The sequence below is a fragment of the Rhinolophus ferrumequinum genome, chromosome 14 (assembly GCF_004115265.2).
Source record: "Rhinolophus ferrumequinum isolate MPI-CBG mRhiFer1 chromosome 14, mRhiFer1_v1.p, whole genome shotgun sequence".
NCBI lineage: Eukaryota > Metazoa > Chordata > Mammalia > Chiroptera > Rhinolophidae > Rhinolophus > Rhinolophus ferrumequinum.
The window spans coordinates 41,672,709-41,690,834 of record NC_046297.1 but is presented as its reverse complement, the minus strand read 5'-3'; the positions used below and the strand labels follow the sequence as shown (position 1 = coordinate 41,690,834).

Here is an 18,126-nt window from a genome sequence, read left to right as displayed (position 1 = left end):
TCCTCATTTCTTTCCGCAGGTTAATTCCAACTATCCAAAATCAAGTGTATTTGGCTTACTAATATTATTTACCACATTTTTCTCACTATGTTTACTACAATGATTTTATTGTAACTTATGGCCATTTCCGGATTTAGCATTCTTTGGGTGGCCAACAACATAAACCGATTCTGGAAACCTTAAGCCAAAGACAAAAGAGAAGGGAGGGAATATATTATAAAATGGTGCTGGAGCATCTCACACACTTAGGGGAAGAGTTGACACCCAAGCTTTACAAAGGTCTGGAGCCAGGACAGCTGTGGGAACCCAGCAAGAAGAATGTGTAGGTCTTTGCCCCAGGTTGTGGCTGTCAGAAAGACTCAGCCGCAGTGATTCTAGTGCCCGTCTCTCTAGGTCAGCTTCTGGACCTATCTGCTATGGAAGAGATGTAGGGTCACATAGCACAGATTTGGCAGGAGTGGTTCCCAAGAAAGGAAAATTACTGTGAGTCAGCAGTAAGTTCAAGAAATATCTACTGTATTTCCTGCCTCTGTGAACTTTTCTACTCTTCTAAAATTAGTTGTGCCTAGAAAACAGCCAAAAATCTGGGAAGTCCTAAATATCTCTCCAGCTTCAGTTTCCTTGTGACCCAAAGTGGAACTATTATCTACATTTGGGGAATACAGTCTGCTATTATTATCTCCAGTTTGCAGATGAGGAAACTGTTCAGGACAGAGAACTTGAGTGACTGGCCCACGGACCTTGGCAGGACTTAAGTCTGATCCTCTTTCTTCTGAACTGCACTATTTCTAATCCATGCTGACTTTTGCCTCATTTTTAAAGCTATTAAATTAGTAAATAATTTCAAAACTTTAAACATTCTAAATAACTGGAATAAAATAATTGTTTTTGCTTTTAGGTACAGATGAGAGACATAGCTGAAGAGCTCTTACTACAGAAACATGAAAGGAAAATTGGGGTCTGGAAGGCAAGTAATATTTGTTATATTCTTCCTCTTGTAAGTTCTACTCTCAAAGTATTATTTTTCTTCCTCTTCTTTAAAAAAAAACCACAACTTTATGAGAGTTTATTTGAGCCAAACTGACAACAAATGGCAAGGAGCAAGATCTCAAATGTTCCCTACCCCTCATTGTAGACACTGCTTCCTAAGCCACCCGCTGGCCACTGATACTTTTCTTAATTGGCTGATGGGATTTAGCAGAAAGTGTCATGCTACCAGAGCTGCCTTGACCTGCTCAACCCTAGAATTGTCTGATTGGACTTTAAATATATATTATTTATTTTGCTTGTGATGGATTTATTGAGACAAACTGTTCCAGTATATGGAAGTTTATTTATTACTAAGAGTGGATTACACGAAAAGAATGAGACGTTGCAACAGAATCAGCAGGTTAAATGATTTTACATTATCCCTCTTTATTTAGAAGTACATTTTAGCTTTAAAAGAATTAAGATAACTATTATTTTGGTGATTATTGAAACCACTATAATATGAAACCTTACTAAATATTGCCCATTATGCTTCTTAACAAGCATGATAAACACGGTCTTCTTTTTGAGCCTACAAATTTATGCGTATTCATCCTTCTACAGGTCTTGATAGAATGTCAAACTAGACCCAGGTGACCCACTGCAAACTAACAAAGACAAAGTTTTATTTGACTGTTAGAGGAGTGTATGTATCTGCTAGGATCTTTTTTTCCTGTATTTTGCTCTTGAAAGGAAATAAACTGTTCTTATGTTTGTCTTTTCTTATATTTTTATTGAAACACTAAGTAGAATAGGCTTATATTTCGTATCATTGTGCATTATAGATTATGTTATTTTCTGTTTAGATAAATTATAGGTTTTAGTTAAATTACTAAGTTTTAGTATTTTAAGAAGCAGGTCTTAAAACATTATTTGCTGAGTGGGTTTTAAATAAACATCCCAGTCTAATACATAGTTGTTCCTATTTACAGGGCTATAATTTTAATATGGACCATATGGTGAGGGTCTTAACTTTTTGTCCAGTGAACACAACATGTGCCTCATTGAAATAGTGATAGACATCTACTCGCTTTATCTGGATTAAGGCAGCACCATTCTTCTCCAGGCAGCACCAACTTCTGCCTGGAGTTGCCTACAATTTTCAGTTTCCAACTCAGACAGCATCCTCAAGGCCCTTCTCTATAAAGTTTTTACTCCTCCAGACAGAATTAGTTACTCCTTCACGTTCCCATAGCACTTTTTACATAGCTCTCTTAAACACTCACATTGATGGTCACATATGATTTGTTTCAAGAAACTTATTTTATGCATTATCAGTAATGGATATTTATTATGTGTTTTGATTGATTGTTACTATAATTCCTAAGTTCATCTAAAACAATGCCTTTGCAATGATGCATGGTTGTAGGCTAAAATCAGATTTGGGGAACTGCAATAAAATTTATCTAGTAAAAAAATCTAATTACTAAATTTAATAAAATCTATTTCTTATGTTTTTCAAATCTGAGAGGCTAAAGGGGAATGAATATGTGATCCAAAATGGTCAAAGTGAAAAAAGTAGACATCTTACATTTCAAAATTATGAATATATAAAATAAATAATACCTGTAAGCATTACTAAAACACTATAGGTCCCTCAGGCTTTTTTGTTATCTAAAGTGAATCCTTAGTCAGAGGAAGTTTATTATTAAAAATAATGTGTTGATAATGTATTTCTTATTATTATTAATTATTAATAAGAATTTTTATTTTTAAGATAAATTATTAATAACAATTTTTAAGGTAACTCACTAAAAAGCATGAGCTTTGCAGGATAGAATTATAGTGAAGCTCCAGCAAATTTCCTATTTAAATTAATAGGATTAATTGGTAAAATTTTTCTAAAATTTTTGAAAAACTGTCTTAAATGTTTAACTGCTTTTACTTTTTAAAAAGCAGGAGAATTATATGTTAATGCATAATACATATAACATGTATAACAAAATAAATAATAATAGTATAACAATGCATGTTATAACAATATTCTTTTGTTCTGTTTAAACACAGAACTCATACTATACAGTAAAATGTAGTTTTTCACCATAATCTCAAACTGTAATGATTGTTAACATTCTTAAACAATGTAGTCATATGTTCTAAATCATCCAATCATTTCTTTTTCTCTCTTCCTCTTAAAAAAATGATGCCATAAAAAAATAAAGTAGACAAAGGGGAGAAGAATAGAGGGGGGAAGTTGCCAGATTCTATTTATCTATGCCAAAAACTTCAACAGCCAAAAGTAAAGGAGATAGAAGCTGGTGATTTTTAGCCTAGGAAATGACTTTATTTACTTTTTAGAACACAACTAATTTTCTGTACTCTCTGGACAGCCTGTGGAGAGTAAGTGGATATCTTCATCTTGTGAAATCATTGCTTTCCGTAAAGCATTATTGAATCCAGTTACTGCAAGACAATTTCAACGGTTTGTGGCTCTAAAAGGAGATTTATTGGAAAATGGGGTGCTCTTTTGGCAAGAAGTACAAAAATATAAGGTATTGTATTGGGAGCCGGAGAAAACTATCTTTTTTTGAGGAGGAAATGTGTTAACATAGCAGATTATTTACTATAACTTTATGGACAAGATTTGAATAAGATATCCCAATTTTCCCATCTTCATGCTAATATGTAAATATCAACGTGTTTCTTTTTCTGTGTTAGATATGTTGTTATTATTATACAATGAAGAGTAAGAGTGAGCCCTAAAAAGATAGCATATATTTTCAAGGTAGTCCCATATATTATGATCTAATGAGTGCTTTCCTTACTTACAAATGTTTATGCGCATTTTTCCCTGAAGATATCCATATTTAGTACTGTAACTGAGACCTCTTTACAAGAATTCACAACTATCTTTACAGCAAGAGTAATCAAAGATAGTGGATTATAGATAAACAAACCAACAGACATGAGAGAGCCTTTTCTATTAGAAAGAATGGCCAAATTCTTAACAAATAAATAAGTTAAAGAAAAAGTAGCTGGGTCCAAAATCAGTTTATTTTCAGGCTTAACTGTTTAATGGAATCATATAGAATCTTTGCATTTGAAGAAGAGGAAAGTACTTTCTAGTTATACAATCTAGAGTTGCATACAGGAATGTCGTCTAGAAATACCTAAGAGCAGGCATCCAGCCTCTGCTTAAATACTCCCAGGGGTAGCAGGCTCATTTCCTTTCAAACAGCCTATTTTATCCTATTATAAATGTAGGAAATAAAAATACTAGAATTTAAGAGGATGGTGCTTTCAATTGGCCTATAATCTAAGTATATATTATGCAGTACTAATACTCTGCAACATGCGTATTCATATAGTTAGTAGTTGATCAATAAAATCTAGTTCCAAATTTTCTCCAACATGCATGAAACTGTTTTTTACCCTTTTCTGTTAGCAACAGTTTTTGTACTATTCTCAACTCAGAAATTTTCTCAGAAAAAAAAGCAACAAAGGAAAAAGACAAACAAATAAAGAAACGAAAACTCACAGACACAAACAATAGTTTAGTGGTTACCAGAGGGTAAGGAGGAGGGGGGATGGTAAAGGGTAAAGGGAGTCAAATATATGATAATGGAAGGAGAACTGACTCTGGATGGTGAGCACACAGTGTGATACATAGATGATGTATTATAGAATTGTACACTTGAAATCTATATAATGTACTAACCATTTCACCCCAATAAAATTAATTTAAAAATATTTTGAGGGATTACATCATAGAAATGGTGGCATGAGGTGATCCTCTTGAAATCTTCCCTGGAATTTATAACAAATTGAACAACTATAATTCCACAAAGGACTCCTTGTGCAGCAAACAGGCAAGACTAAGAGATGCACTGAAATCATCTAAAGGTGGGCAAATTAGGTGAGTGGGGAAGGGAAGCAGAAAGTGCGGGCACACCCCACACGTGGGCTGCGCGGGCGGGCACAGGACGCAGACCTAGCTCAATGCTCCGAACTCTCTGCATCCCGGAGCTACCGCAGCTGAGGGAGAGGGAAGAACTTGGACTCCTAGGGCTCCACCTATGGCCCACAGTCCCGCCTGAGGGATCAGCATATAACACGGCTGAACCCAACGCTCACAGCAGAGACGTCGAAACAAAGATTAAGGGAAGAAGAGTGAAAACAGTAGTTTAAGCCCTCACTGCCAAGCAGAGGATGGAAGGCTTAGGCAAGGAGCCTAGCTTCCTTCTCCCCACTCTCCCAGAGATCTCCTCACTCCCACCTGCCCAGTACTAGAAATGGAACGGTAGCGGTGTCAGATCAAAAGAACAGAGTATTTAAAGTTCTGAGAACTGTGGCCCGCATCCACGGACTCGCAGCCCAACTAGTTCCGGCGAATGGGAGGGAGCCCTGGGTGCACGACGGGCTGTGCTGGTGGTCGCTGCCATTGCTCACAACCACCTCCCACAATCCATCCTGTCCCCCTCCCCACTTATCTGGGTGGATCCCTGTAGAGGTAAACAGAGCCGCTGAAACACACAGGCCCTGAATCTAGTGCAAGAAGTGCTTCAGAACTTCAGAAGATCTCCACATCCCCCAATGGAGGTGGTACCCTGAGACCCAGGCAACCTGCTCACAGAGGAGAAGCCCACCTTCCAGGGAATCCCCCCATTGTGTGAGAAGCCAGAACAGTGCAAGAGAAAATATGACACTACATTGTGAGAGAGCATTAAAGGCTGCAGTTAGAAAGAAAATAAAGCATTCTACCAACACCTACTGGAAAGCAAAGGAAAGACCTCTTCCTACCAACCTGTTACAGAACCCACTCCTGTAGATGCCTAGGAAGAGAAATAATAATTCACTAATTGCCATGAATAACCAAGGTAACAAGGCAGCTCAGAAGGAAAATGAAAATTCTCCAGAAACTGACTTAAAAAACATGGAAATATGTGACTTAAATGACAGAGAATTCAAGATTGCAGTTCTTAAAAAAGTCAACGAGATGCAAGAAAACACAGACAGGCAGTTTAATGAACTCAGAAACACAATCAAACAACAAAATGAATATTTTACCAAACAGACAGAAATTTTAAAAAAAAGAACCAAATAGAATTTCTGGAGATTAAGAACTCAATAAAAGAAATGAAGAATGAAATACCCAGCTTAAGTAATAGAGCTGACCAGATGGAGGAAAGAATCAGTGACATTGAAGATAGAAATCTGGAAATGACACAAATCAAAAAAGAGAGACGTTTGAGAGTTAAAAGAAATGAAAGAACTCTGCAAGAACTTTCTGACTCCATCAGAAAGAGCAATATAAGAACAATGGGCATACCAGAAGGAGAAGAAAGAGAGAAGGGAACAGAAAGTATATTCAAAGAAATAGTCGATAAGAACTTCCCAAACTTGTGGAAAGAACTGGATCCTCGAATCCAAAAAGCAAATAGAACACCTAATTACCTCAACCCCAACAGGCCTTCCCCAAGACACATTGTATTGAAGCTGTCAAAAATTAACGACAAAGAAAGAATCCTCAAGACAGCCAGGAAAAAGAAGACAGTAACCTACAAAGGAAAGCCCACTAGGTTATTATCAGATTTTTCACCAGAAACTCTAGAGCCAGGAGGGAGTGGACTCAAGTATTCAAACTATTGAAAGAGTGAAATTATGAGCCAAGAATAATATATCCAGCAAAGGTATCCTTTAGATATGAAGGAGCTGAGGGAATTTTCTAACACATGATCTGCACTACAAGAAATACTGAAGGAGGCTATTCGACCAGCATAAATAGGGATAATTTGTGACAACAAAAACATAAAAGGGGGAGAGTAAAGGTCTGAACCAGCATAAGGAAATGGAGAAAATAAGCATGCTGAAGAAAATGGAATATTCTAAATATGAAACTTTCTTTTACATAAACTTAATGGTAACCACTCAAAAAAAAAAAAAAATCCAGAACTGAAATGTATAACACAATAAAAGAAGAAATGGAGGAAAAATCATAGAAAACCACCACACTGAAATAATAGATAGCAACAAAAAGGCAAAGGAACAATGGAGACATAGTCCTACCAGAAAACAAAAGATAGAATGATAGGAAATCCTTATATATCAATAATCACCCTAAATGTAAATGGACTGAACTCACCAATAAAAAGGCACAGAGTAGCAGATTGGATCAAAGAATTAAACCCAACCGTATGCTGTCTCCAAGAGACACATCTCAGCTACAAGGATAAATATAGACTCAAAGTGAAAGGGTGGAAAATTGACAGTCCAAGCAAATGGTATCCAGAGAAAATCAGGTGTAACCGCACTGATATCAGATGAAACAGACTTCAGAATAAAAAAGGTAACAAGAGACAAAGATGGACATTTCATAATGGTAAAGGGGCTATACAACAAGAAGACATAACAGTCATCAATATTTATGCCTGCAATCAGGGGGAACGAAAATATACCAAGCAACTACTAACAGAACTGAAGGGAGAAATTGACCAAACCACAATTATAGTAGGAGCCCTAAATACATCACTGACAGCTATGGATACATCATTCAAACAGAAAATAAATAAAGAAATATCAGCCCTAAATGATGCATTCAATGAAATGGACATAATCGACATTTATAGAGCTCTTCATCATAGAACATCAGACTATACATTCTTGTCTAGTGTACAGGGAACATTCTCAAGGATAGACCATTTTGGGGGCATAAAACTAGCCTCAGCAAATTTAAGAAGATTGAAATCATACCAAGCATATTCTCTGATCACAAGGCTTTAAAATTTGATATCAACTGCAAAAAGAAAGCAGGAAAAACCACAAATATATAGAGATTAAACAAACATAGGCTGGATCAAAGAAGAAATATGAGGAGAGATCAAAAGATACATAGAAACAAATGAGAATGAAAATACATGCTACCAAAATTTTTAGGATGCAGCAAAAGCAGTTTGAAGAGGGAAATTTATATCATTACAGGCCTATCTCAAGAAACAAGAAAAACCCAGGTAAATGACCTCACATTATACCTTAAAGAACTAGAAAGAGAAGAACAAATGAAACCCAAAGTCAGCACAAGGAAGGAAATAATAAAAATCAGAGCAGAACTAAATGAAATAGAGAACAAAAAGACAATAGAAAAAATTAATGTGACAAAGAGCTGGTTCTTTGAAAAGATGAACAAAATTGACAAACCCTTGGCTAGACTCACTAAGATAAAAAGAGAAAAGACACCAATAAACAAAATCAGAACTGAAAGAGGGGAAGTTACCATGGATACCACTGAAATACAAAGGATCATCCAAGAATACTATGATGGACTATACACCACCAAATTCAATAACCTAGAAGAAATGGACAAGTTCTTAGAAACATATAGTCTTCCTAGGCTGAATCACGAAGAATTGGAAAATCTAAATAGACTGATTACCACTAAGGAAATTGAATCAGTCATCTGAAACCTTCCCAAAAGCAAAAGTCCAGGACCAGATGGCTTCAGTAGTGAATTCTACCAAACCTTCAAAGAGGGTCTAATACCAGTCCTTCTCAAACTCTTCCAAAAAATTAAAGTAGAGACAATACTCCCTAAACTCATTTTATGAGGCCAACATTACCCTGATACCAAAACCTGGTAAGGATAACACAAAAAAAGAAAATGACAGACCAATATCTCTGATGAATACAGATGCAAAAATCTTAAAAAAATTCTAGCAAATTGAAGCAACAAAGCATTAAAAAGATTGTACATTATGACCAAGTGGGGTTCATCCCAGGGGCATAAGGATAGTTCAACATACATAAATTAATCAATGTGATATACCACATAAACAAAGGACAAAAATCATATGATTATATCAATAGATGCAGAAAAAAGGGTTTGACAAGATACAACATCCATTTATGATTAAAACACTTAATAAAATATTTATAGAAGGAAAAATACCTTAACATAATAAAGGGTATATATGACAAACCCTCAGCTAATCTCATAATTAATGGTGAAAAACTGAAGCCATTTGCTCTATTTCAGGGACACGACAGGGCTGTCCCCTATCACCTCTGCTTTTCAACATAGTGTTAGAAGTCCTTGCCAGAGGAATCAGGCAAGAGAAATAAATAAAAGTCATCCAAATTGGGAATGAAGAAGTTAAATTGTCACTCTTTGCACATGACATGATGCTATATATAGAAAACCCTAAAGACTCCACCAAAAAGTTATTAGAAACAATAAATGAATACAGTTGCCAGGTACAAAATCAATGTACAAAAGTTCGTTGCATTCCTATATACTTACAATGAAATCTCAGAAAAAGAAATAAAAAAAAATCAATTCCTTTTGCAATTGCAGCAAAAAGAATAAAATACCTAGGAATAAACTTAACCAAGGATGTGAAAGACCTAGATACTGAAAACTATAAGACATTTTTAAAAGAAATTGAAGAAGACACAAAGAAATGGAAAGACATTCCGTGTTCATGGATTGGAAGAATCAACATAGTTAAAATAGCCATGTTACCCAAAGCAATATACAGATTTAATGCAATCCCCATCAAAATCCCAATGGCATTTTTGAAAGAAATAGAACAAAAAAATCATCAGATTTGTATAGGACCACAAAAGACCCAAATAGCCAAAGCAATTCTAAGAAAAAAGAACAATGCTGGAGGTATCACACTCCCTTACTTCAGCTTGTACTACAGGGTAACAATAATCAAAACAGTATGGTATTGGCAGAAAAAACAGACACACAGACCAATGCAATAGAATTGAGAACCCAGAAATGAACCCACATCAATATGGACAGATAATTTTTGACAAAGAAGCAAAAAACATACAATGGAGAAAAGACAGCCTCTTCAATAAATGGTGCTGGGAGAACTGGACAGCCATGTGCAAAAGAATGAGACTAGACTGCCATCTGTCACCATGTACCAAATTAACTCAAAATGAATCAAAGACCTAAATGTAAGACCTGAAACAATAAAGTGCATAGAAGATAACATAGGTACTAAACTTATGGAGCTTGGGTTCAAAAAGTATTTTATGAATTTGATTTCAAAGGCAAGGGAAGTAAAAGCTAAAATAAATGAATGGGACTATATCAAATTAAAAAGCTTCTGCACAGCAAAAGAAACCATCGACAAAATAAAGAGGCAACCAACTGAATGGGAGAAGATTTTTGCTAACAATCTTCTAATTGGGGCTAATATCCAAAATATATAAGGAACTCATACAGCTCAACAACAACAAAAAAACAATAAACAATCCAATTGGAAAATGGGCAGAGGGCCTGAAGAGACATTTCTCCAAAGAGGACATGAAAATGGCAAATAGACATATTAAAAAATGCTCAACATCACTAATCATCAGAGAAATGCAAATAAAAACCACAATGAGATACCACCTCACACCAGTTGAATGGCTATCATCAACAAGACAAATAGTAACAAACGTTGGAGAGGCTGTGGAGAAAAAGGAACCCTCATACACTGTTGGTGGGAATGCAGATTGGTGCAGCTGCTATGGAAGGCAGTGTGGAGGTTCCTCAAAAAATTAAGAATAGAATTACCATATGACCCAGCAATCCCTCTCCTGGGTATCTACTCAAAAAATCTGAAAACATTTATCCATAAAGACATATGTGCTCCAATATTCATTGCAGCTTTATTTATGATGGTCAAGACAAGGAAACAACCAAAGTGTCCTTCGATAGATGAATGCATAAAGAAGTTGTGGTATATATACACAATGGAATGCTATTCTGCCATAAGAAAAGATGAAATAGTACCATTTGCGACAACATGGATGGATCTTGAGATTATAATGCTAAGCGAAATAAGTCAGACAGAAAAAGTAGAGAACCATGATTTCCCTGATATGTGGTATATAAAACTGAAAATAACAAAAGTACAAGACAAACAAATGAAGAAACAAAAACTCATAGACACAGACAATAGTGTAGTGGTTACCAGAGGGTAAGGGGGAAGGGGGGTGGAAGATGAGGGTAAAGGGGATCAAATATATGGTGATGGAAAGAGAACTGACTCTGGGTGGTGAACGCATAATGTGATATATAGATGATTTATTAACAGAATTGTACACCTGAAATCTATGTAACTTTACTAACAATTGTCACCCCAATAAACTTTAATTAAAAAAATATTTTGAGATAAGTTTTTCAAAATATGTCACAAGGTAAGTAATATTAAAATAATTTTTGAGAATTAGAAAGGAGATAGAGTCTGTTTTCCAAAATAGGCAATTATTATGAGTGGTTAGAATTATCTTTATGCTAATATGAATATGCATAAGCCCAACCCTGCTAAGACAAGGCGTAATGAGATAAAACTTGCAAAATAAGTGTTTAAAAACCATAGACTCACACACAGTCATTCCTTAGTTTTGTGACTGTTTCTTCTTCAAGGCTGCCCTTGGTCTTCAGTTAAATATCTTTTCTGCGTCATAGAATGAAGGACATATAATACTAGGTAGCTATTAAAATTCATGCTATGGGAGTGAATTTGTTCATTCAATGAGCATTTAGTAATTGTCTAATGTGTCAGCCATTATGCTAGATTGTAGGAATAAAAAGGTGAATATAACACATTGCCCTCCCTCAGTGAGGGAGACATCCATGAAAATAAATAGTATTGATTATGATCCGTGTTCTAAGTAGGTATTCCCACAGAGGAGGGAATGATGCAGGGAGGGTGGTAGGTCAGGGAAGTGTCGACAGAAGGGATGAGGGAATTTGCCAGGTGGAAAGCATTCTACCATGAAAGATCTTACTGAGCTCACTTTTATGTGGCTTACTCTTATTTAGTGTTTACTATCTGCCAGATATTGTCTTAATGCTTTTCATGTGTTAAGTAATTTTTTTCTTGTTAAGAATCCTATGAGGCCAAAGTTGTTGTTCTCACTATTTTACAGATGAAAAAGCTAAGGCACAGAAAAGTTCAAAACTCCTGACATCATACAGATAATTTAGTGGTAGAGCTGGGATTTGAACCAAAGCATTCTGTTTTTAAAGCAAGTGCCCTTAACCAGTAATGATTGTGGTAATATGCAAAGAGATGGCTGCAGTGATCTTAATCAAACATAGTTCTCAATTGTGAAAAATTGGAAAGAACCTAGATGTTTAACAACAGCTATACAATAGAATCCTCTGCAGCCTTTAAAAATTATACTGTAGGACAATAATCAATGATGAGAAAGATATTCATTTTACTGATAGTTTAAATCTAGCTACTAAAAAACAGTATGATTTAATCTAAAGTCTGTGTGTGCATGTGTGTGGTGTGTCCACAGAGAAAAGAACTGGAGGATATATTCATCCAACAAATACTTATTGAGCACCTACCAAGAGTGAGGCTAAATCCTGACAATACAGCTGTAATTAAAAGTCTTCCCTGTTACAAAAGCCAGGATGGACTAGTTCCCTGCATCCCACAGCTGATCTCTCCCCCCAAAGGGGGCAGACAGTTGGGCCCTAGGTCGGACAAAGGACATAAACTCCATACCTGGGTCCCTCCCCTACTCTTCCAATCCTACCCCGCCCTTCCAGAGACTTCAACTGGCCCCTGAACTGAGGAGTAGTGTCAGATTACAAAGGAGCCTTAGTGCTTAGGATCTGGGAAGACCCAGCTTGCAGCCCTGACCCAGGGAAGAGGCTGGGAAGAGTGTGATTTTTGCTAGGCAGGGAGACAAGAGACTCCTCCACCCCCAGCCACCACCTTTTCTGGCCTGCGGGAAGAGTATGACACGGCTGGGCTGGGAGAGAGATGACCCTTCCATCCCTAGCCCCCACCCTTTCTGGCCTGCCTAGGGCAGGGCAATTACAACTGCGGAGGCACTCCCAGGGATCAGCAGTAAGCGGCAGACACAGCTCTAGGCTTTCAGCAACTCAGAAATCTCCCGCCCGCCACACAGACGCGCGCGCACACACACACACACACACACACAGAGAGACACACACAGACACACACACACACACACACACACACACACACACACACATGGAAGAAGTGCCCTAAGACTCAGGAGAACTGGACACAGGGCTGGTGGTGCTACTCTCAGTGTGCATATGTGCAGGCAAGGGCAGAAACTGCACTGACTTTGTAGAACCTACCATCCAGACCTCTCAGCCAAAACCTGTAGTCCCAAAGTCACTCTGGGCACCAGGTGACCTGCTCTGCCTGCATAATACACAGAGGACTCTTTGGTACAGCAGAGGACAACCTGGAGATTACTTGGTGGGCTTAAGCCAAGACTGGCACTGCTTTTTTTTTTTGCTTTTTCCTTTTCTTTGTTTTGTTTTGTCTTTATATCTCTGATATCTTTGCCTATGTTGAGTGTTGGTTGTTTTTACATGTTAATGTATTTGACTTTTTTCTTTGTTGTTGTTGTTGTTGTGCTTGATGATTTGCTTTGTTCTGAAATTGCCCTACCAGGGCCCAGCTTAAGAGGCACAAGATTCAACACACCCAGAGACCAACTCCAGACCAAACCAGAGTACTACTGGGTTTGACACACCCAGAGGGTATTCTCTACAGGCACAAGAGCCCATAGAGGACAAACCACATTTAAGTGGTCAACCCTCACGCAGCAGAACACCCTGCTGTGGGCAGAGCCAAGTCTCACAACTAGTCAGCCTGGGAGTTAACCCCACCTACTCACAAGCGAAAAGCAATTAAAGATCTTCTTTAACAGGACAGCATACACAACACAAGAGTCACCTTTGGAGCACACACAGAGGAGAACAACGAAGTAGTGCAAGTCAAATATAAAGGACACATACTACATAAGATAACCCAGCAAGAGCTAAGAACTCTAGGGGATCTACCTAATACATTGAAGCAAACACAGAGAGTCAGCCAGAATGGGGAAACAAAGAAACATGTCCCAAATAAAAGAACAGAAGAAACATCCAGAAATGGAACCAAATGAAACAGAGGTAACCAACCTATCAGAGACAGAGTTCAGAACACTGATGATAAGAAGGTTTAAGGAGCTTAGAGACGACATAAAGAAGGATAGAGAAATCATAATGAACAACGAATTAGAAATAAAAAACACAATTACTGAAATAAAGGACTCACTTGAAGGAATTAATAGCAGGTTAGATGAAGCAGAGGATCGAATCAGCGACTTAGAAGACAAGTTAGCAGACATCACCCAAACAGAACAACAGAAAGAAAAAAGAATAAAACACAATGAAGATGGTTTAAGAGACCTCTGGGATAACATCAAGTGCAACAACATGCGCATCATAGGAATACCAGAAGGTGAAGAGAGGAAGCAAGATTTCAAGAACATATTTGAAGCAATAATGTCCAAAAACTTCCCTAACCTGATGAAGGAAACCAACATACAAGCCCAGGAAGTGCAGAGAGTTCCAACCAGGATAAACCCAAACAGACCCCCACCAAGACACATTTTAGTTAAAATGGCAAAGGTTAAAGACAAAGAGAGAATCCTAAAAGCAGCAAGAGAAAGACAGAGGGTTACATACAAGGGAACTCCCATAAGACTATCAAATGACTTTCCTACAGAAACATTGAAGGCCAGGAGGGAGTGGCAAGAGATACTCAAAGTGATGGAAAACAAAGGCCTACAACCTAGATTGCTTTATCCAGCATGGCTCTCATTTAAAGTTGATGGAGAGGTAAAGAGCTTCACAGAAAAGAATAAGCTAAAGGAATTTATTACCACCAAGCCAGCATTGCAAGAAATACTAAAAGGACTTCTGTAACTAGAAGAAAGATGAAAACAATCTAACTACAAATTTAAAAATGCCAATAACTATGTACCTATCAATAATCACTTTAAATATAAACAGATTAAATGCTCCAATCAAGAGACATAGGATGGCTGAGTGGATAAGAAAGCAAGACCCTTGTATATGTTATATACAAGAGACTCACTTCAGATCAAAAGATACACACAGGCTGAAAGTGAAGGGTTGGAGTAAGATATTTCATGCAAATGGAAATGAAAAAAAAGCTGGAGTTGCAATACTTATATCTGACAAAAAGACTTTAAAATGAAGAACATATTAAAAGACAAAGATGGGCACTATATAATAATAAAGGGATTGATCCGACAAGTGGACTTAACCCTAGTAAACATCTATGCACCCAACATAGGAGCACCTAAATATATAAAACAGGTATTGACTGACATAAAGACAGAGATCAACACTAACACTATCATAGTAGGGGACTTCAACACACCTCTGACAACAAGGGACAGGTCTTCCAGACAGAAAATCAATATGAAAACAACGGCCTTAAATGACACATTGGACCACTTGGATTTAATCGATATTTTCAGAGCATTTCACCCCAAAGCTGCAGAATACACGCTCTTCTCAAGAACACATGGAACATTTTCCAAGATAGACCATATGTTAGGCCACAAAACAAGTCTTGATAAATTTAAGAAAATTGAAATCATACCAATTGTCTTCTGTGACCACAGTGCTATGAAATTAGAAATGAACTACAGGAATAAAACTGGAAGACACACCAATTCATGGAGGCTGAATAACATGTTACTAAACAATGAATGGGTCAACCAGGAGATCAAGGAAGAAATCAAAAGATATCTCGAGACAAACGAAAATGAAACACGACAACCCAAAATCTATGGGATGCTACGAAAGCAGTCCTAAGAGGAAATGCATATTTCCTTTTAGGTAGCATTGCAGGCCTACCTAAAGAAACAAGAAAAATCACTCATCAACAGTTTATCTTCACACTTAAGGGATCTGGAAAAAGAACAGCAAAATAAGCCCAAAGGGAGTACAAGGAAGGAGATAATAATGATCAGAGAGGAAATAAATGAAATAGAAACCAGAAAAACAATATAAAAGATCAATGAATCCAAGAGTTGGTTCTTAGAGAAGATAAACAAAATCGACAAACCTTTAGCCAGACTCATTTAAAAAAAGAGAGAGAGGACCCAAATTAATAAAATCAGAAATGAAACAGCAGTGACAACAGACACCGCAGAAATACAAAAAATTTTAAGAAATTACTATGAGCAACTATACGCCAACAAATTTGACAATCTGGAAGAAATGGACAATTTTCTAGAGGCATACAACCTTCCAAGGCTAACTCGAGAAGAAGCAGAAAACCTGAATAGACTGATTACCACCAGGGAAATTGAATCAGTAATCAACAATCTCCCAACAAACAAAAGCCCTGGACAAGATGGGTTTACAGGTGAATTTTACAAAACGTTCAAAAAACAATTATCACCTATTCTCCTCAAGCTCTTCCAAAAAATCCAGAAGGAAGGAAGGCTCTCAAACACTTTTTACGAAGCCACTATCACCCTGATCCCAAAATCAGACAAAGACACCACAAAAAAGGAAAACTACAGGTTGGTATCTCTAATGCACTTATATGCAAAAATCCTCAACAAAATATTAGCGAACAGAATTCAGCAGTACATTAAAAAGATCATACACCATGATCAAGTGGGATTCATCCCTGGTATTCAAGGGTGGTTCAACATCCCCAAATCAATTAATGTGATACACCACATTAACAAAATGAAAAAAATCACATGATCATATCAATAGATGCAGAAAAAGCATTTGATAAAATCTAACAGCCATTTATGATAAAAACCCTTAAGAAAGTGGGAATAGAGGGATCATATCTCAACATAATAAAGGCCATATATGACAAACCCACAGCTAACATCATACTCAATGGGGAAAAGCTAAAACCATTCCCCTTAAGATCAGGAACAAGGCAAGGTTGCCCACTATTTCCACTTCAATTCAACATAGTGCTGGAAGTTCTAGCCACAGCAATCAGACAAGAAAAAGAAATAAAAGGCATCCAAATCGGTAAGAAGAAAGTAAAATTGTCATTATATGCAGATGACGTGATACTGTATGTAGAGAACCCTAAAGACTCCACCAAGAAACTATTAGAGCTGATAGATGAATTTAGTAAAGTAGCAGGATACAAAATTAATATCCAGAAATCAGTTGCATTTGTATATACCAATAATAAAACATGAGAAGGAGAAATTTAAAAAAAAATCTTGTTTACAATTGCTTCAAAGACTATAAAATACCTGGGAATAAATTTAACCAAAGAAGTGAAAGATCTGTACTCAGAAAATTATAAAACACTGAAGAAAGAAATGAAAGAAGATACAAATAGATGGAAACACATACCATGTTCATGGATAGGAAGAATTAATATAGTTAAAATGTCCATATTGCCTAAGGCAATATACATATTCAATGCAATTCCTATCAAACTACCAAGGACGCTTTTCACAGAAATAGAACATATAATCCTAAAATTTATATGGGACCATAAATGACCCCGGATAGCTCAGTAATCTTGAGAAATAAGAACAAAGTGGGAGGTATAACGATACCTGACATCAAATAATACTACAAGGCTACAGTAATCAAAACAGCATGGTACTGGCATAAAAACAGTCACATAAATCAATGGAACAGAATAGAGAGTCCAGAAATAAATCCATGCCTATATGGCCATTTAATCTACGACAAGGGAAACAAGAATGTACGGTGGAGTAAAGACAGTCTATTCAATAAATGGTGCTGGGAAACCTGGACAGACACATGCAAAAAAATGAAGCTGGACCACCTCCTTACATCATATACAAAAATAAATTCAAAATGGCTTAAAGACTTAAATGTAAGGTCCAAAGCAATAAAATTCTTAGAAGAAAATATAGGAAGAAATTTCACAGACATTACCTGGATTAAGATTTTTACTGATGTATCCCCTCATGCAAGGGGAGTAAGAGAAAAAATAAACATGTGGATTACATCAAACTGAAAAGTTTTTTCACAGCAAAGGAAACCATCAATAAAACAAAAAGGGACCCTACTGAATGGGAAAAGATATTTGCCAATGATGTATGTGATAAGGGTAATATCACAAATTTATTAAAAAACTCACTCAACTCAACTCCAAAAAAAAAAAAAAAACCCATTTAAAAAATGGGCAGAGGATAGGAAGAGACATTTATCTAAAAAGGACATACAGATGGGAAACAGACATATGAAAAAATGCTCAACCTCACTAATCATTAGAGAAATGCAAATAAAAACCACAATGAGATACCACCTCAACCCAGTCAAAATGGCTATCATCA

General features: G+C 36.7%; 1 protein-coding gene across 1 annotated transcript in view; it reads left to right on the top strand.

Moving 5' to 3' along the window:
* RGS22 (regulator of G protein signaling 22) overlaps positions 1-18,126 on the top strand; it is a 221,852-nt gene that overhangs the window by 180,688 nt on the left and 23,038 nt on the right. Inside the window, exons 23-24 of the mRNA XM_033125712.1 lie at positions 899-967; positions 3,360-3,521. Of these exons, the coding sequence (XP_032981603.1) occupies positions 899-967; positions 3,360-3,521 (231 nt within the window). The remainder of the gene's footprint in view (positions 1-898; positions 968-3,359; positions 3,522-18,126) is intronic.